Here is a 20629-nt window from a genome sequence, read left to right on the forward strand (position 1 = left end):
CGTGTATTTCATGGAACATTTCAGGAACACTCCCGCCCTGTAAGAACGCAACGGACACGCACCGGTCGATGAAGTAGCCGATGACGGCGCCCTCCGAGGTCGTGTTGGGCGGCTTCCAGGTCACGATGACGTAGTCTCGGTTGGCATCATGACACCGCACGTCCATGGGTGCGCCCGGAGCCCCTGTGACCAGCGGGTCTGCATCTGGTGGGGGGGAAGGGCAGAGGCGAGGTGACCTGTGATGAGAGTCCCTGGCGGGGACATTCTAAAGCCTGTTGAGCCCGGCCAGTGTGGCTCAGTGGCTGAAGGTCGACCTATGAGCCAGGAGGTCACGGTTTGATTCCTGGTCAGGGCACATGCCCAGGCTGCGGGCTCCATCCCCAGTGGGGGGCGTGCAGGAGGCAGCAAGTCAATGGTTCTCTCTCATCATTGATGTTTCTCTCTCTGCCTCTCCCTTCCTCTCTGAAATCAATAAAAACATAATAAAAAGAGAATTAAAAAGCCCAAGGACAACTTCACCAAACTCAGACGCCCAGCTGCCCGACGGGCCCCTGTGTAACCCTCACACCCAGGGGCTGAGCATCGCTGACTGTGACGGACGGGGGACAGGCCACGTCGACACACTTAGGCGTTCTCTAACGCAGCACCGTCTGTCTGTCCTCTGTAATGTGCTCAACTCTGTGAGTTCTCGTGACTGGACCCAGAGCAGAGGTCGCTGCCCCTGGAAGGCACGCTGCCACACGATGTCGTGCTGTCAAAATTCAGGGGACAGCCCGGGCCGGCGTGGCTCAGTGGTTAGAGCGTCAGGTTCGCTTCCCATCAAGGGCACATATCTGGGTTGCAGGTTCTATCCCCAGCCCTAGGCGGGTTGTGTGCGGGAAGCAAACAGTCAATGTGTCTCTCTCACATTAATATTTGTCTCTACCTCCTCCCCCTCCCTTCCACTCTCCCTAAAAAGCAATGGGAAAAATGTCCTTGGGTGAGGATTAAAGAAAAAAAATAGCCCTGGCCAGTTTGGCTCAGTGGATAGAGCGTCGGTCTGCGGACCCAGGGGTCCCGGGTTCGATTCTGCTCAAGGGCACGTACCTCGGTTGCGGGCTGCTCCCCAGCCCGGGCCCTGGTCGGGGCTCAGGCAGGAGGCAACCAATCGATGTGTTTCTCTCACATCGATGTTTCTCTCTGTCTTTCCCTCTCTTCCTCTCTCTCTAAAAACACAAAAACAAAAAAAATGAAAAAATTTCACAGAAGAAACAATAGCAACAACGTGGCCTTTTGGCAGCTGGGAAACGCGACGGCGGACGGCGGAGCTTTGGCATTTCAAAGTCCTTAGAGAACATGAAACTTCGAGTTGTTTGCGGCAAGTTATGAGCCAATGTTTGGGCCGCCCTCTGCTCAATCACCCGCTCGATCACCCACTCGATCACCCGCTCGATCACCTGCTCGATCACCCGCTCGATCATCCCGCTGGTGGCGACCACCGTGCGGGGGTGGGGGGCCGCTCTGCAGCTGAACGACGGCAGCGGCGGGACCCACAGAGCCGCCCAGACCTCGGTGCCGAGTCCACTCCCTCGTCTAAAACCTGAGCCCATCGGAACCTCGGCTGCGACCGCCCTGAGCGGCACGGGACCTGCTCTGTCCCCAGCGACTAGAAGCTCAGGGCTTCTTGACACGGAGCCGACCATTTCAACCCCCTGCAAAGCTCGGGGAGCCGTGGGACAGTGAACCATCGCCCCGCCCCGCCCGCCGGCCCGCATCTCCCTGAGGCCCCCCCACGGGCCCCCGGATCGCCCACGGCTGGAGCCCACCGACCTCTGACGAACAGGAAGGCGCGGTGCTCGCTGACGCCGCCGCGGGACACGATCCGGAGGGTGTAGAGGCCCTCGTCGTCCTTGCTCAGCTGGCTGAAGGACAGCGCGGCCTGGCCTTCCCCGAAGAACATCTGTGTCCACGGGGACTCCTTCAGGAGCACGTCTGCGAGGGCGGGAGGGCGTCGGCACTGGAGCGCTCGCACCTGGGCCCGCGCGCCCGCCATGCCCACGCGGGACGGTTCCCTGGGCTCCACGACCTGAGAGCCAGGTTAGCAAAGGGCCACGAGAAAGCGAGGCACCGACGGGGAAACAGTGGCCGCCGCACGGACAAAGGTCCACGCAGGCGAGAAAGGCGAGTCCCACATCATGTGGTTTCCCAGCTCTGGCCGGTGTGGCTCAGTGGATAGCGTGCCGGCCCGTGGACTGAAGGGTCTCGGGTTCGATTCCATACAAGGGCACCTGCCTGGGCTGCAGGCTCTATCCCCAGCCCCGGTCAGGGTGCATGTGGGAAGCAACCAATCATGTGTCTCTCTCACATCCACGTTTCTCTGTCTGTGTCTCCCTCCCTCCCTTCCACTCTCTCTCAACATCAAGGGGAAACACCATCGGCTGAGGATTAACCGGTGGAGGGAGGCCCCAGGCGGCAGCCGCCCGCACTCACCGTCCCGGTACCACTCGGCGCGCGGCTGCACCCGCTTCAGGTCCGGCGTCACCAGCAGCGTGCACTTCAGCGTGACCGTCTCGCCTTCTCTCCGGAAGGTGACCCCGAACTTCTCCAGAAACTGGACGTCAAAGTGCGTGTACGGGACCACGGACGGCAGGGGCACTGCGGAGGGAAGGGACAGGCGGGCAGGGCTCACGGGCTCGGCACGGGGACACACGCGGCCCTTCCCTGTGGCACGGCTGGCGCGGCCAAGGGGAGCACGTGGCCGCGAGTGACGGGCGGCGGGAGGCGGAGGCGCAGGTGTGTCCACGCGTGGGCCTCGCCCGTGGCCGTCCAGGCAGGCCTGGCGCCGCTCAGGGTCTGGGTCCGCTGGCCCTCACCAGTGCGCCCGGGGCCCGGGGCTTGCGGAGAGAGGAAACTATCCTTAAACTCAGAAGGCAGCCCCGGTCTGCCGGTCAAGGGTTTGGATTCGGCTTTTTCCTGATTGCAAGTGCGGCGTCTCACCCCAGGACGGCAGTGGAGCACACGCCAGCAGACGATGCAGCGTGGAGAGCTTTTCGAACTTTAAAAAATCTGACCTCTAGAAAATAATTTTTTAGCCCGGCCGGTGTGGCTCAGTGGTTGACCCATAAACCAGGAGGTCACGGTTCGATTCCCGGTCAGGGCAAAGGCCTGGGTTGCAGGCTCGATCCCAGTGTGGGGCGTGCAGGAGGCAGCCGATCCATGATTCTCTCTCATCATGGATGTTTCTATCTCTCTCTCCCTCTCCCTTCCTCTCTGAAATCAGTAAAAATATATATAGTAAAAAAAAAAAAAAAAAAAAGAATTTTTTAAACCACGTGCTATGGCAGTATATATTTTTCTGCCCAAAAGGGAAAAAAGAGTCGACTTACAGCCAATCGGGAGCCCCATGGAGTGGATCGGCTCCTCTTCCCCTCGGAACCCTGAAAGGCAAGGGGGTGATGGGCAGAGCGAGCCCAAGGGCGAGGAGGCGTGCCCCCCTTACCCTCCCCGTCCCCGGGTGCTCACTCACTTTTCACCACCACGGCCGCGTTGGTGGACGCCTGCCCGTGCACATTCGTGGCCACGGCGGAGTAGGTGGCGGTGTCGTCAAAGTTTGCCCTTGGAGAGAAAAAGCCAGACTGTCAGCTGTTCCATAAGAGCAGGTGACCTGCCTCTGAACACAGCGTCCTTGAAAGCGGCCACCTGGCCTCGGTCCTTTGTTCGTGAAAGACGTGCCTGAGAACAACGCCAGCTCTGTCCCGGGACCCGGTGTTCAGTACAGACCTGGCAAGGTCCGGGCGTGACTTCGCAACAAACGAGAGGCCCGGTGCATGAAATTCGTGCATGGGTAGGGTCCCTGGGCCTGGCCGGTGATCAGGGACAGTCAGGTTCCCCCGCCTCCCCGCCTCCTCCTTCCTTCACTCCCTCAGTGCCCTGCCACTGCTGCCGCTGGCCACCCTCCACGTTCCTCGCCACCCCCTGGCGGTCAGCGCATGTCATAGTGAGCAATCTCCTGGTCAAACTCCCAAGGGGACAATTTGCATTTCAGCCTTTTATTATATAGGACCAACAGTACGTACTGCTTTTGTTAACCCTTGCCCGAAGATATTTCTTCCATTTATTTGTAGAGAGAGTGGACGGGAGAGGGACAGAGAAATATGGATGTGAGAGAGACACAGTGATTGGTTGCCTCCTACATGCACCCTGACCAGGGCCAGGGATGGAGCCTGCAACCGAGGTACGTGCCCTTGACCAGAATCAAACCAGGAGTCCTTCAGTCCGCCGCCAACGCGCTAACCGCTGAGCAAGCTGGCCAGGGCTAAACAGTATGTTTCTCAAGCTGCTCGAATACACCTACTGAGTACCTCACTTCACTCGGGGGACTTTGGTGATTAAATAAAACCATGCATTTGAAAATGCTCTGCAACTTTGAGTTTTTGTTTGTTTGTTTGTTTGTTTGTGTTAATCCTCACGTGAGGATACTTGCCCATTGATTTTAGGGAGACTGGCAGAGAGAGGGAGAGACAGGGAGGAACATCCATGTGAGAGAAACACATTGATTGGTTGCCTCCTGCACACACCAGACCAGGGCCCGGGCCAGGGAGGAGCCTGCAACCAAGGTACGTGCCCTTGACCAGAATCGAACCCGGGACCCTTTGGTCTGCAGGTCGACGCTCTATCCACTGAGCTGCACAGGCCGGAGTTGTATGTTTCTTGCCTGTTCTTCATTGAAAAGCATCCACTGAATTCCCTCTCCGCACAGCCTCCGCCCCCCCGCGGTACAGGGTCCCGGAGCTCTGAGAACCGGGACCCATTGCTCCGGTGCCACCGCCCCCCCTCCTGCCTCGGGTGAGCGAGGGGCGGGCCGTGAGGTGAGAGAGCTGCTTGCAGGGAGCCAGGAGGAGCCCTGCCAACACCCCCCCACACCCCCCCGCAGCTCTCCGGGGATTTAACCTGCTTTTCACCTGACTCTGCGTGAAGAGGGGAGAGGCCCTAACACTCAGCGCTGTGAGCTCCCCAATTAGCGCCTGGGCTGAGGAGGCCCAGCTGGGGGGCAGCAGCTGGAGAGCCCGGCCTCCCGCGCCTGCCTCTGTGCCGCCCGTGCTCGCGGGCCCTCAGCTCCCGCCGGCTCCTGCACAGGCCACAGCCCCCCCCCCCGCCTGCCCCCCCCCCGCCTGCCGCCCCCCGCCTGACCCCCCCCAGGGCAGGGGCTGCTGGGACAGCAAGCAGGAGGCTCTGGTAACTGTGGTGCAGGGCGTGACCTCTCTCGGCCGAAGGTCATGGGCGGTTATAAATAATCGCACCTGAGGGAGGGGAGCCCACACCCTCGGACTGCGGTGCAGGGGGAGGGCTGCCGGGAGGGTGGGGAGTGGGAAGGGCCAGGCGGACGTTGAGGACACTTTGTTTAACTAAGCACCTCGCCCTGGGGTGACAGGGGGACGGGGTGACATGGGGACGGGGTGACCTGGGGACGGGGGTGCTGGCCACATGCCTCCCGCACTGTGGGACCTGCGCTTCCCCCTCCGAGGCCACCCAGCCTCAGCGCCGTGTGAAGTGCCGGCAGGCGGTGACAGCTGCGGGTCATGTTCCCTGCTGGACGGGCTCCCAGGACAGGCAGGGGCCGGACAGGCTCCCCAGGGGCCCCGGGCCCCCAGAGTCTCCGGGTGCAGCCCTGATCCCCCCGTGGGCAGAGCACTGACGTCTGGGTCCCGGGAAGGAGGGCAGACACCGGTGGACGTGGCCCGGACCCCCTCCTGCTCGTCAGGCCCAGGACCTCACCTTGGATGCCGACGGCGGCTTTAAAATTTAACTCAAGTTAGAATTTGAACATCACCACCTAAAAATAGAGAATATCACCTAGGAAGGGGGTCAGCCTGGCCTTCCTCCGCAGGGGTGCGGTGGGCGGGGATGGGGGGGAGTGGGTGGGGGTGAGGGTGGGAGTGGGAGTGGGTGGGGGTGAGGGTGGGGTGGGAGTGGGTGGGGTGGGAGTGGGAGTGGGTGGGGGTGGGTGGGAGTGGGTGGGGGTGAGGGTGGGAGTGGGAGTGGGTGGGGGTGAGGGTGGGAGTGGGAGTGGGTGGGGGTGGGTGGGAGTGGGTGGGAGTGAGGGTGGGGGTGGGAGTGGGTGGGGGTGAGGGTGGGGGTGGAGGGAGCTCCAAATAAAATACAGGCGAGACCGTCCTGGACATTTCGTCCGAGCGTGAGAACAGCATTAAAATTCTGTGGAGAAACAGAACCCGCCCTGGGAGTCCCGGAGCGAGTCTGTGAGCGCCTGGCGCCCGTCTGGGCCGGAGTCCGAGCGGCCGGGGGACGAGGCGGGCCCCACGCTGCTCTCAGCGCTTCAGGAATCCGGGGCCCCGGCCAAAGGACATTCCTAGGAGACGGGTCACTCCTGGAGCAGGAGGCTCCTTCCTCAGCCACACACCCCCCCCCCCCCCCGGGCCCTGAGCCGCTCCGATCCGATGACGGGGCTCAGCACCGGAGGGTGACAGCCGGGCACGGCCCCACGCGGCCCCGGCCCTTCTCTGCAGCGGAGTCACAGGCACCCACACCCCCAGTCAGACGAGAGCGCGGCTGAGAGAGAGCTCGGCTCGGGGTCTCCTCGGCCCAAGGCCCTGGAGCAGGCGCTGGCCGTGCACAGCCCGGTGCGGGGCGCCTGGGGTCCGAGCCGCCGCCCACGGGCCCTCGGCCGTCACTGCCCACAGGCCACCCTGCACGGAGGCCACTCGTTCAGACTCGAGAGAGGGAAACCGCTTTCCTTTTTAAAACAATTGTTAGACCACAGCTCGGCCCAGTGTGGCTCCGTGGCTGATGTCGACCAGAGCCAGGAAGTCACCGCCTTGATTCCTGGTCAGGGCACAGGCCCGGGTTTCAGGCTCGATCCCCAGTGGGGGCGCGTGCAGAAGGCGGCCGATCCATGGTTCTCTCTCAGCATGGATGTTTCTCTCTCTCTCCCTCTCCCTTCCTCTCTGAAATTTAGAAATAAAAAATTTTTTCAGACGTCCAAGTCAGGGTCTTGGTTGGGTCCCCAGCATCTAGAACGCTCCTGGCACCCGCTCCCGGCGTCCACTGGGTCCTCTGTGGCCAGTGCCTCAGCCACGAGGCCAGGCCCCGCTTCTCTGAAGCGTTCACTAGAGAAACAGGGAACGATCCTCGCGGGCTCAGCACCTGCAGCCCCTGGAGCACCTGCTCTCACGGGTCCGCAGGGGGAGCTGGCTCTGGTGGGAAACCGTTCAGGCCTCGTGGAGGCTGCAGGACGAACCTGACTGGAGGCGGCGGCAAGGGTCACACCCAGAAGGGGGGCATGGGGGCCGGGGCTGGCGGGCGCCCTGCTCTTCGGGGCTGAGGAACGGAGCCTCCATGGGGATGCGGCCCTGGGGGTGGGCGAGGGGCACCCACCCAGAAGTCTAAACTGAGCCCAAGTCTGACAGTCACTGCTCTAACTTTATGATGATCCTATATCATAAAAGGCTAACATGCAGACTGTCCCTTCCACCAGGAGTTTGACCAGGGGGCGGGGCTGGTGGCCAACCTCCTGCATCCCTTCCCCCAGCCAGCCCGGCCCGATTGGCCCTGATCGGGGCTGGCTGGGCTGACCCCACCCATGCACAAATTCGTGCACCAGGCCTCTAGTAAAATCCATAAAGCCACACATTCGAACGCCTGCCTGAATTATTTGCACGGGCACCCTCCTCTCTCCCTGGAAAGGGTCTGATAGAACTTACTACGCACACGATTTCCGTGTATTTACATAACACATGTGAAATGCGTGTTCTTATCTCAGTCTCACAGGAACTCCTGAGCAAACGGAGAAGCTGACGTTTTTATGACTAAACTCCGATCATCATTTTCAGACAAAAGGAGCTCGCGACTGTGACCGAGGGTCACAGGTCAACGGGGCCCAGCCCAGGTCGCCGTGTTTGTGTTAATTACCGGACGGTAAGCAGTCAAGTTGTGGAGAATGGGAATGGGATTGGGGGGAAAAAGGGTGAACTGCATAATGTTGTGACATTTTTGTACAAAATAAAGACTGTGCATACAGAGGACCTGTGTGCTCCGTGGCTGAGTGTCCACCTGTGAACCAGGTCACGGTGCGATTCCAGGTCAGGGCCCAGGCCTGGGTTTGGGCTCCTTTGCCAGTAGGGGGCGTGCAGGAGGCAGCCGATCCTTGACTCTCATCCCTGATGTTTCTACCTCTCTCTCTCCCGTCCTCTCTGTAATCAATAAAAATATTTTTTTAAAAAGAACAAGAGAACCTCACTTTAGTTTAAAAGCCCGAGACCTGCGTGCTGTGTCAGGGAAAAGGAAAGCCGCTGGGTGTGAGCAGTGCGAATAATTTGTTTTCTTTTACTTCTCTGTCTTTCTGCATTTTCCCACTTATCATGAGGAAAACGTTAAGGTCCTGCGTCTTTGAAGGGTGTGAGCTTAGTCTTGCTCAGCCTGGTACAAGACGCAGCCCGCGTGACCCAGGTGTGAGCACGGCCTTCCGCACCTCACGCGGCCGTGCACCTGGGACCCGTCTCCCGAGACGGCTTCTCTGTTCCCACGCGGAGCCCAGAGGGGCTGGGGACTGTGCGTCCCTCTAGCCCAGCGGTCGGCAAACTCATCAGTCCACAGAGCCAAATATCAACAGGACAACGATGGAAATTTCTTTTGAGAGCCACATTTTTTAAACTTAAACTATATAGGTAGGTACATTGTTATTAACTTAATTAGGCTTAGGAAGAGCCACACTCACGGGGCCAAAGAGCCGCATGTGGCTCACGAGCCGCAGTTTGCCGACCACGGCTCTACCTGACCCTGAAGCAGGAGCCACATAAACGAACTCAGAGAGACCAGCAATGCTGCCTGGGACGTGCATCCATGGAGAGCGGCCTGCCCTGAGGTTTGGGACACTGACCTGCCTCAGCCCCCACCTATGCAGCGCTGGTGTGTGCACACGGCCCTCACCTGGGGGTCTCCTACCTGTGGATCTGCAGCGTGTGCACACGGCTCACCTGTGGATCTGCAGCGTGTGCACACGGCTCACCTGTGGATCTCCAGCGTGTGCACACGGCTCACCTGTGGATGTGCAGCATGTGCACACGGCTCACCTGTGGATCTCCAGCGTGTGCACACGGCTCACCTGTGGATCTGCAGCGTGTGCACACGGCTCACCTGTGGATCTGCAGCGTGTGCACACGGCTCACCTGTGGATCTCCAGCGTGTGCACACGGCTCACCTGTGGATCTGCAGCGTGTGCACACGGCTCACCTGTGGATCTGCAGCGTGTGCACACGGCTCACCTGTGGATCTCCAGCGTGTGCACACGGCTCACCTGTGGATCTGCAGCGTGTGCACACGGCTCACCTGTGTATCTGCAGCGTGTGCACACGGCTCACCTGTGGATCTGCAGCGTGTGCACACGGCTCACCTGTGGATCTGCAGCGTGTGCACACGGCTCACCTGTGGATCTGCAGCGTGTGCACACGGCTCACCTGTGGATCTCCAGCGTGTGCACACGGCTCACCTGTGGATCTCCAGCGTGTGCACACCGTACTTGCTCTCGATCCTGTACTTGCCGGGCTCGGCCGCTTGGCTGATCAGGGTGCCGTTTTTGTACCTGAAGGAGGTGACGCGTGTCAGTGCGAGGAGGCTGGGGTTGTGCCCCCTCCTCGGGTGTCACCGCCCCCTCTGCAGGGGACGCTCAGTGTCACGGGCGCAGGGTGAGGGGTGCTGAGGACCACGCGGGGCCACATGTCCGCTGCCGTGAGGACAGAGGGCCTGTGCTGATTGCGAGCGTGGGTGCTGCGCGGCCTGGGAGAGGGCGTCCCGGTGTCCTGGACTCTGGTGGGACTCGGTCTGTGTCCTTCCCCTCGGAGAGTAAACGGACGGTGTCGCCCGGCCCCAGACCCCCTCCCTGCGCCTCGGCACAGCCGCGGGCCCACCCCGACCCCCACCCCACCCTGGCCCGAAGCCGCCCCCTCAGCCTCGCACCGAGGGCTCATTTCAGAGAAAAAGCCCTGAGAGGCGGGGGTCCCTCTCCCTCGGACGGGAGGGGAGGGGGGGCGCACGTTCACCGGGGCCCCGAGTTTCTTCCTGTGCTTCCCACGGGGTTTCGAGCCAGGGGCGGGGCAGGCGTGTTCTTGGGCGGCTGCGCTGCCCCCACTGGAGCCCCGCGCGCGGCCGGAGGCCCACTCACCACTGCACCACGGGCGTGGGGAAGCCCTGCACCGTGAAGCACAGCGTCACGGACATCCGCTCCCACACCGTGTGCGACCGCAGCCGCACCAGGATCTCGGGGGCGCGCCTCATCCGCTCCTCGAACACGTGCCGCTCCCAGGCCAGCGAGTCCTCCGCCTGCGGGAGCGGCCGGTCAGCGCGGAGGGACACGCGTGGGCAAGCGCGGCCGCCGCCCTGAGGCCACCGACGCCCCGCGGACGGACGCAGCCCAGCCCCCCGCCCCCCGCCTCCCGCCGCCTCCCGCCTCCCCTGCCCCCCCCCCCCCCTCCGCCTACCGCCCGCTGCAGGGCGTATCGGTCCAGCTGCTCCCGCGCCTGGGCGCGCGCCAGGTGCACGCTGTCCTCCAGCCCCGCCAGCTCCCGCAGGAAGCGCTCCCGCTTGGCCTCCCCGTACAAGGCCACCTGGGACTCGTACCTGTGGGAGGGAGGAGGGACACAGTCCTGACCGCCAGGACATGGGCAGGGCCTGGTCATGGGGACGCAAGGCCAGCGCTCGGCTGGGGGCTGTCTCACGCAGGAAGCGCCCTTTGTCTTTCGTTCACGGGGCCTCAGGGTGTATTAAGCCTCCCTGGCACCTGCCTGGCCCACACCTGCCTCCCCCCTTACCTGCCTCCCCCGCACCTGCCTCCCCTGCACCTGCCTCCCCCGCATCTGCCTGGACCGAACCTGCCTGGACCGCACCTGCCAAGACAGCTGGCGCAGAGGGGGGACCGCCACCACCAGAGATAAAACATGTTCAGGTTCACCAGGCGTTTTAGGAAGATTTCCAACAGCCCGATCCTCAAAGTGAGTTCCGGGGAACCCGGGGAATTACCGGTCCCCGGCCATTCGGATTCAGTGCATCCACCCTCCCCTTGCGCCCCTGGGGAAACTGAGGCATGGGAAGTTTTCATAATCCGTTTGAGGTCACAGCAGGTGTAATTGGTAAAACTGAAATGATAAAACTCAAGTCCTCTCCCTGTGCCCACAATCACATACAGGGGGACCCTTTTCTCATGATCCAACGCAGAAAGCCCAGAGTTTTAAATGGACCCCTGGTGAGGCGACCCTTCTACAAAAGAAGTCTTCACTTTACAATAAAGTGCGTGTGTTCCCAGGAGGCATTTAAACACAGGAGTCGGATGTTAAACAGTACGGGCTCTTCTCAGCGGCCGGGAACAGACTCCGTGTCTCAGGGCCACTTTCACAGTGACACCCGTTCACCCGTCTTGTCTCCCCTCAGGTGTGAAGTGTTTAGAGAAGCAGAGAAAACACCCCTATTCCACAGCGGGGAGGGAGGGGGGACGCAGATGTGGCGGGAAGTGGCCGCCGGGGGTGTCACTATTTTGATCCTCTAAGATCGGAGGAGGATCCCCACCTGTCCCTCTGGGATCTGAGATGATGTTTGCACTGACTCCTCATTAATCCGTCTCGCTCCTCTGCCCTTTTCCCATGAGTCCCGTCCTCCGAAATGTGGAGTGTGAGGAACCACAGCCCCGCTGTCCCTGCCCCTGACGCGGGTGGAACCCTGCCCGCTGTCCCCTCCTTCCCCCCCCCCACACTGGTGGAACCCTGCCCGCTGTCCCCTCCTTCCCCCCCCCCACACTGGTGGAACCCTGCCCGCTGTCCCCTCCTTCCCCCCCCCCCACACTGGTGGAACAGTGCCCGCTGTCCCCTCCTTCCCCCCCCCCACACTGGTGGAACCCTGCCCGCTGTCCCCTCCTTCCCCCCCCCCCCACACGGTGGAACCCTGCCCGCTGTCCCCTCCTTCCCCCCCCCCACATGGGTGGAACCCTGCCCGCTGTCCCCTCCTTCCCCCCCCCACACTGGTGGAACCCTGCCCGCTGTCCCCTCCTTCCCCCCCCCCCACACTGGTGGAACAGTGCCCGCTGTCCCCTCCTTCCCCCCCCCCACACTGGTGGAACAGTGCCCGCTGTCCCCTCCTTCCCCCCCCCCCACACGGTGGAACCCTGCCCGCTGTCCCCTCCTTCCCCCCCCCCACATGGGTGGAACCCTGCCCGCTGTCCCCTCCTTCCCCCCCACCCCTGCCCCCAATGCGGGTGGAACCCTGCCCGCTGTCCCCTCCTTCTCCCCCACCCCTGCCCCCGACGCGGGTGGAACCCTGCCCACTGTCCCCCCCTTCCCCCCCACCCCTGCCCCCCAATGCGGGTGGAACCTGCCCCGCTGTGAAAAACTGACTTGCTTCAGTCCCCCACCCTGACCGGAACGATTCACAAGCTAAGAGGCTGGTGGTGGAAACTCAAAATCAACCTCACACCCTTAGTGCTGCTGCCGTCACGTGTGACCCTCCTGCCATGCGTGGCGAGGCCGAGTGCCCGGTGGGCCACAGACCTGAGACCAAAGACCAAAGCCAGAGGCACCATGCATAGGGGGTGGGGCGCGGGGCTCGGGGCTCGGGGCGTGGACTCCGGGCCACGGGCGCCCATTCTCAGGGCCGAGAGGCACACTGGACCGTATGGCTCTGACTTCACCTCCGCCTGCCTGTCCTCCAGGCTCCCTGTCAGCCCATCCTGCGCTCTCTCCTGCCCTGTCCCGGGGCCGGGGGATATGTGATGGGACCCCGTCCCAGTGGGAGGCACTGCGACCTGTGACCCAGGCGGCCTGAGGGGACCAGGGCGTACCTTCTCTTGTTCTCATGCTCGCTCTCCTCCTCCTCGGAGCTCACCCTCTTGGCGCAGAGCCTGCAGACCGTGCCGCCCTGTGACAGCAGCTGCTGGCTGGCAGCTCGCTGGGAAGACGACTTCTCGGTGAGAGATTGCTGGGAAGACGACTGGGAGGACGACCGGGAGGACGAGCGCCTTGATGAACGCGAGCAAGTGGGGGGTGTTAGAAAACTGTTCTTTCTATACACACATGCGCACACATGCACGCACCTGTACATGCAGTGCACACACATGCAGGATCATGTGTGTGCATGCTTACGGATACATTACCGTTGTGCAAATGTGTGCACGCGTGTGCATTCTCACGTGTGTACATGCATGCACCCTTGCAGGTGCACGCAAACATGCGCACCCAGGCCTACACAGTGTGTGCGTGTACACACGTCCACACGTCCACACACATCCAATGTGCACATACAAGTGCACATACACATATGCACGCACACACACCTACATCCCTCTGCACCCGGCTCCCCGCACTCAGAGGGACACTGTCACACGGACCTCCTCCCCCACCCCCTGCCCTGTGTCAGCCTGTGCCCACACTCTGGCCCAGCCCCAGGAGTATATATATCCGAAGGCATCTGAGGCTCCCGCCGCGGTTGGGAGGGGCTGGGAGTGTTTGCCTTTGTTTGTTATGGGGATGGCAACTGGACCCACGGACCCCAGGCATTTCTAAATATAGGGTGCTGGTGACACGCAGGAACCCAAGGCTGGAGGCTGCCGGTCAGCAGCCCAACCTTCCCATCAGTGCCCTGGAGCTGCCGATGTGCTGTCCATGGGCGGGAGCTGCAGGCCCCTGAGGATGCCGGACTTCAGAAACTCCCAGAGGACTTTGGGGCTTGACCCCAGAAGTGACTCAGAGTCACTTCACTCCTTGTTACATTTACTATTCATGCAGCAAGTTTCCACCCATCGCTCCTCTGCCATCCCATAATTTCTCTGCCACTGGCAGCTTTCCCTCCCATTGTCTTCCCTCCCATTGCCCTTGTTTTTTGGTGGCTTTTTAAATTCCGCTTCTGGAAGATGCGTGAAGAAGGATAAAGTCAATGAGCACTTCCTAAAAAGCCCCCACCCCGCCCGATCTAACCCGGGGTCAGAGTCAGTACACTAGGGTCCACTAGATCTACCAGGATCCACCAGGATCCACCAGGAGCTACCAGGGCCTACCAAGATCTACCAGGATCTAGAGGGTCCACCAGGGTCTACCAGGATCTACCAGGGTCTATCAGGGTCTACCAGGACCTACCAGGATCTAGCAGGATCTAGCAGGTCTAGCAAATTCTACCAGGGTCTACCCGGATGCCATGTAGCATTCCACACATAGTCCCCTGAGCAGCGGATCAGCCACATCCGCCTCTGGCATTGAAGAAGGGCATCCGGGATCATTGCCACCCCTGACCCTCCCCAACCACGTCACTCCAGGCTCCAGGGGACCAGGTCAAGCTCCCTGCCTCTGATGTGGGACGCCCATAGTCGAAGTTCTATGCGTCTAAGGCAGGGGTGGGGAACGCCCAGCCCGGGGGCCATATGAGGCCTGCAAAGTCCTGTGGCCTGGCCCTGCCAAGGCATGAGGGGCGAGTTTATTCAATGTTTGACCAAAGAGAGCAGGTAATTTTTAAGTGGATAGTTTTGTATGGCCCGTGGGTGATGTTGTCAATGCCCCAATGGCCCTTGGCAGAAAAAAGGTTCCCACCCCTGGTCTAATCAGTGAATTCCAACTTACATTTTCGCTGCATATTCGTTCATAAGGTATCTTGTCTGAATATTGCGATACGACTGGTCGAAGTGCTTGTGTCTCCTTTGGTAAAAAGGCATGGTGACAAGCGACATCGTGGAGTTCACCTGCGAATAAAGAGTGACGAGCAGCATGAGGCCCTTTCTGAACGTAGCCCTGTCATGTCTACCGGACCCTCTACCACGCCTTGTGGCAAAGGGGAAAGTCAAGTCCAGTTAGCCAAACCCACGGCGGTGAGCGACGGATTGTACACGCGTGAATAATCCCCGACCGGCAATCCAGATGCCGAGTGAGGCCCCCAGACCCGATTTCATGCTTTGTCTGCTGCCTACAATTCGAACATTGGGCCCTCGCCAGTCTGGCTCAGTGGATGGAGCATCGGCCTGCAGACCAAAGGGTCCCAGTTCAATTCCAGTCAAGGGCACCTACCTTGGTTGCAGGCTCCTCCCGGCCCGGGCCCTGGTCAGGTCTCGTGCGGGAGACAACCAATCACTGTGTTTCTCTCACATCCATGTGTCTCTCTGTCTCTCCCTCCCTCTTCCACGCTCCGTAACAATCAATGGGAAACTATCCTCGGGTGAGGACTAAGGGAAAAAGGACGCTGGGCTAGGTATTTCATTGTTTTGTTTGGTTTGTTTTTAATCCTCACCCAAGGATACTTTTTTCATTGATTTTTTTTTTTTTAGAGAGAGAGAGTGGAGGGGAGGAAGGAGGGGGCAAAGAGAGAAACATTGATGTGAGAGAGACACACTGTTTGGCTGCCTCCCGCATGCACCCCAAGGCCAGGGATCGAGCCTAAAACTGAGGTACATCCCCTTGACGGGGAACCAAACCCATGACCCTTCGGGCCTAGGGCTGATGCTCTAGCCACTGAGAAAACTGGCCAGGGCTATGGTTTCATTCAATTGTAAACACAACAGGTGTTTACAGAATGCCTGGTTTGTTCAAGGCCCCGTGGGTGATGAGGATAAAAATAATTAACACAGGTGAGAAAGTGAACGCAAACTTGGAATTCGAGAGCAGGGGATGCACAGTCTGCGCTCCGGGGAGCAGGGGGTGCGTGTAGCTGAGGGGGCGTCAGAGAGGCCCCTGCAGGGTGCATTGGAGGAGAGCCCCGAGGTGGGTGGGCGGACAGGCAAGGGGGAAGGAAGGGGGGGAGGGAAGGAAGAAGGGAGGGAGGGAGGGAGGGAAGAAAGGAAGGGAGGGAGGGAGGAAGGAGGGAAGGCGGGAAGGCAGGAAGGCAGGAAGGCAGGAAGGCAGGGAGGCAGGGAGGCAGGGAGGCAGGGAGGCAGTGAGGCAGGGAGGCAGGGAGGCAGGGAGGCAGGGAGGCAGGGAGGCAGGGAGGCAGGCAGGCAGGCAGGAAGGAAGGAAGGAAGGAAGGAAGGAGTGTCCCTGAGCAAACACAGCTGGGGGAGTCGAGGAGGCGGGAGGGCTCCCGCTGGGCTGGGCCCTGGGAAGCTGAACTGGTGGGGGACCCGGCAGGCGGTGTGCTGGCCCCGGAGGCTGCCCGCGCAGTGCGGGCAAAGCTCTCGGACCCGAGGTCGGACCCATGTCGGGGACACATTTCGCCAGCTCGGGCCGGTTTCCTCTCGGAGAGGCCACCGCACCTGCAGGGCCGGAGGGAGAGCCTCCCTCAGCAGAATTCGGGGCGCCCCGGTGTCGCCCCCATCCTGCGCTTACTCGGTCTGCGTTGACTTAACCCTCCAATCTGGCTGCATTTCTGGGCCAAGGAAAGGGTCCTGTCACCGGCCGGAGGACGGGAGAGGACGGGAGAGGACGGGAGAGGACGGGAGAGGACGGTTGTCTCGCAAAGTCTGATCTGCGGCCGCCAGCGCCCAGGAGGGGTGGTCCGCACGGGCGGGGCCGGCTGTGTCTGAGGGTGAAATGCCCGGGGCCACGGCAGCCTCCCTCCTGGTCCCCGTGTCCTGGGCAGGGCCGGGCACCGAGCACTGTCAGCTCGCCATCCATGACGGTCAGGGGTCCCAGACACCCCCACCCCGTGAGAGGCGGGGCGCCGTGGTGAGCGGCACCCGGAGGGGAAGCCGAGTCCAGGCCTGGTCCCCGCTCTGCCCGCAGACGCCACCAGGCGCCCCCAGGCCCTCTCCGCCCCCCTCGCCTCTCCGCTCGCTTAGGAGACATCGCGCTGGGGGTCACCCAGACCAGGGTCAAGGACTCCGCTCCACCCGCTCGTCATTCCACAGCACGTGGGCATTGCCGGTGCCAGCCCAGCCTGGTCACGGACCAAGGGCCCAGGACGCATCTCAGTGCCCTCCCCGGACGCAGGGGCTCCTGGCTCCGCGCCTGGCCCACCCCGAGCCCGTGCCCACCCTGCGCCCATGGTCCTCCGCAGCCCTGGACGCCTCGGCCATGTGTGTGAGCCGGGCCTGCTCCCCTCGCCTCACGGCCCCCCTGGGGGACTGCCCAGTGTCCCCGAGCGCCCCAAGCAGGAGACCGGCCCCCGGGAAGCGGGCTCCATGGGCTCCGCAGGTGCCAGAGCTGCCGCCTGGAGTCACAGGCCCTGAGGAGGGACCCGGGGGACTGGACCGGACTGTTGTGTATGGACAACCCTAGAAAGAAAAGGGGCTCGCGGGACCCAGCAGCCGCCAGAATGCACCCCGTCTTCCCAGGAGAGAGACCTCTGACGCGGCCCCATGTCCTCCCACAGGCCTGCCCGCAGGGGCACGCCCCACAGCCCTGGGGGAGGGGGGCCCGGCTCCCAGCAGCGACCAGGGGCCCAGCAGCTCTCGGCCTCAGTCTGCTTTGCCGAGAAATGGGGCTCCTGGCCCTTCAGCTCCCGGGGGTTTGGGCCTGTGACCCCCATTAGGCCACACGGCCCCGCGAGCACTGACCACCCCAACGCCAGGAGTGGGCCTGCGGCCCGAAGCACAGGCCGGGCTTCTCAGCAGACTGTACCCGGGTCACACGCTGTCGCCTGACTGACCTCGGCCTGTCCGGGTTCGACTCTCGACCTGACCCTCGGGGACGCTGGAGGTGAGAACACCTGCCTCCCCCCCCCCCCCCCAGCGCTGCCCGCACGTTTGGGGTTTGTGGCAGCAACGCGAAGCGTGAGCCTGTCCTCACGGCCTCACCCGGGGAAGGCGCATCTGTGACACGCTGGGGCCTAATCCCCTCCCGTGAGGATCAGCCGGACCCATTCTCACGGCCGAGAAGGGACTTAGTCTGGGAGCCTTTCCACACAGAGCACTGACTTCCATCAACCAAGACACGCCCACCTGGGCCGCTGAAGATGCCCAAGTCCACAGCCCCACTCACAGCTGTACGGAGGGCTCACGGCACCTGTAGGGGGCTTCCCCCAGATAACCAGGTAACCAGGCCCCCAGGGAACCAGGCCCCCAGGGAACCAGAGAACCAGGCCCCCAGGGAACCAGGCCCCCAGGGAACCAGGCCCCCAGGGAACCAGGCCCCCAGGGAACCAGGCCCCCAAGGAACCAAGCCCCCAGGGAACCAGAGAACCAGGCCCCCAGGGAACCAGAGAACCAGGCCCCCAGGGAACCAGGCCCCCAGGGAACCAGGCCCCCCAGGAACCAGACCCCCAGGGAACCAGGCCCCCCGGGAACCAGACCCCCAGGGAACCAGGCGCCCCGGGAACCAGACCCCCAGGGAACCAGGCCCCCCGGGAACCAGACCCCCAGGGAACCAGGCCCCCCAGGAACCAGACCCCCAGGGAACCAGGCCCCCCAGGAACCAGACCCCCAGGGAACCAGGCGCCCCGGGAACCAGACCCCCAGGGAACCAGGCCCTGGGTCCCAGCACCGGCTCCTCGAATCACTCACGGGAGCTGCTGCCCCAAAGCTTCTCCAAACGACTTCCCCCAAGAGGCCAAGAGGACAGAGAAGTGAGCACAGTGACGTTTAAATCCCCACCTGAGGATACGTTTTCATTGATTTTTTTGAGGGAGGGAGGAGCATCAGTCGGTTGCCCTCCATATGCACCCTGACCGGGGATCAAACCGCAACCTTGCTATGTCCCCCAACTGTCAGAAACCGAACCCGCAACCTTTTGGCTGTACTGGACGACGCTCCTCCCAAGCCCCCGGCCAGAGCAAACCGGTTCTCAAAGCAGCAGCCGTGGCCGCCCAGGGAGGGCGCTGGGCAGCTCTGGCAGCCCACCCTCAGCCCAGCCTCCTCCCAGTCACCTTGGAAGCCAGGACACGCGCCCAGGAGGTTCTCACCCAGATGGTTCACAAACTGGCACGAGGAAAAGCAGCTGGGCACTAGAATGCCCCTCCCATTTCTCCCTGGGGGGGGGGGGGCAGCCTCCTGCGGCGTCCTGGGCACTAGAATGCCCCTCCCATTTCCCCCGGGGGCGGGGTGGGGGGCAGCCTCCTGCGGCAGCTGCCTCAGGCAGATCCTGGTAAATGGAGCCCAGACCTGTTCCCTAAGGATCCCTCCGCGTCACCCTTGTTCCTCGATGTCTGACTTCTGCTCAGAGAGGACCACGAGGCCAGGAGGGAGGGGCGGCGGCCTCGCCACTCCCCACACCCCACTCCCCACTCCCCACTCTCCACACCTACTCCCAGCACCCCACTCCCCACACCCCACTCCCCACACCCCACTCCTCACACCCCACTCCCCACACCCCACACCCCACTCCCCACACCCCACTCCCCGCACCCCACTCCCCACACCCCACTCCTCACACCCCACTCCCCACACCCCACTCCTCACACCCCACTCCCCACACCCCACACCCCACACCCCACTCCTCACACCCCACTCCCCGCACCCCACTCCCCACACCCCACACCCCACACCCCACTCCTCACACCCCACTCCCCACACCCCACTCCCCACACCCCACTTCCCACACCCCACACCCCACTCCTCACACCCCACTCCCCGCACCCCACTCCTCACACCCCACTCCCCTCCCCCGCTGCCCCCAGCCCTCGGGTGCATACCCCACCTCTCTGGTTCCGGAGCGTGACCAGGAGCCGGGCTTGGGGCACCGAGCTGACCTCTGCAGTGACCCCGCACAGAGCGGGCAGCCCGCCGTCGCCCGGGGACGTGGACATGCCAGCAGCGCCTGTCCTGCTCCGCGCCCCCGGCCGCCATCGGGGCAGGCAGACCCCCAGCTCCGTGTTCTCTTAGGAAAACACCCGATTCCACTCCCCCTGTCCCGCCTGCACCTCGTCACAGGCCCTTTCCTTCTGAGACCACAATCTCCAACCTCAGTGCACAGACCGGGGACCTGATGGGAGGGGCCCCAGATCGGGGTCCCCATGGGGTGCTGGGAAGGGACTCGGGACACTAACAGCAGACACGACCGGACGATGTTAAAATCTGACCAAGAAACTTGGACCTCAGGTCTGGGCAGGTTAAAGTCTCCCCCCAAATGGTCCCGGGGAAGCTGGGGGGATCCAGCCTGTGCCCGAGGCACCGGCCCCCCAGGAAGGAGAGACCAGGAGAGGAACGAAGAGGGAAACTCACCGAGAGGGAAGGATGGTGCAAAGGGGAAGCAGTGCTGCCCAGCTCAGGACGCAGTGCCCAGCTCAGGACGCAGTGCCCAGCTCAGGATGCAGAGCCCAGCTCAGGACGCAGAGCCCGGCTCAGGACGCAGAGCCCGGCTCAGGACGCAGTGCCCAGCTCAGGACGCAGAGCCCGGCTCAGGACGCAGTGCCCAGCGCTCCGGGCAGAGCCTGTCCCGCCCCATTTATGGCCAGGGACCTGCCATATATAGACACGTGGCTTCTTGCCCAAACTGACAGGGACCGTAATCACAGCCGGTCCTGGGAGCAGACGGCCCGTTGTGGGGGGAAATCCCATGGAAAAGGGACCCTCACAGGGCTCCCCCCTCCCCGGGAAGCTGACGACGCTGCTGGTGGCCCAGGGTGGGCACGGCCTTTGCACTCATTTTCCACGTAAATCCTCAGTCTCGCTCCCATCCTGTCGAGGCACGGCTCCCCGGGCACACAGATGGACAGGCCGAGGGTCTCTCCACCGCTGGACGCAGGCAGAGGCTCACGCGGTTACCATGGTGACCAGGGCCAGCACGGGACTCCAAGAGCTGGGGGG

At 62.5% G+C, this 20629-nt stretch overlaps 1 protein-coding gene across 1 annotated transcript in view; it reads right to left on the minus strand.

Annotated features, from left to right (window-relative positions):
• MYOM2 (myomesin 2) overlaps positions 1–14695 on the minus strand; it is a 49267-nt gene extending 34572 nt beyond the window's left edge. The window contains exons 1-10 of the mRNA XM_081085074.1: positions 14583–14695; positions 12815–12991; positions 10470–10608; positions 10154–10311; positions 9482–9574; positions 3506–3594; positions 3366–3416; positions 2470–2634; positions 1810–1971; positions 63–204 (exon numbers count right to left, since the gene is read on the minus strand). Of these exons, the coding sequence (XP_080941200.1) occupies positions 63–204; positions 1810–1971; positions 2470–2634; positions 3366–3416; positions 3506–3594; positions 9482–9574; positions 10154–10311; positions 10470–10608; positions 12815–12991; positions 14583–14689 (1283 nt within the window). The 5' untranslated portion in view covers positions 14690–14695. The remainder of the gene's footprint in view (positions 1–62; positions 205–1809; positions 1972–2469; positions 2635–3365; positions 3417–3505; positions 3595–9481; positions 9575–10153; positions 10312–10469; positions 10609–12814; positions 12992–14582) is intronic.
• Between the last annotated feature and the right edge of the window lie 5934 nt (positions 14696–20629).

The sequence above is a fragment of the Myotis nattereri genome (genome assembly GCF_964212035.1).
Source record: "Myotis nattereri genome assembly, chromosome: 2".
In the NCBI taxonomy this organism is placed as follows: Eukaryota; Metazoa; Chordata; class Mammalia; order Chiroptera; family Vespertilionidae; genus Myotis; species Myotis nattereri.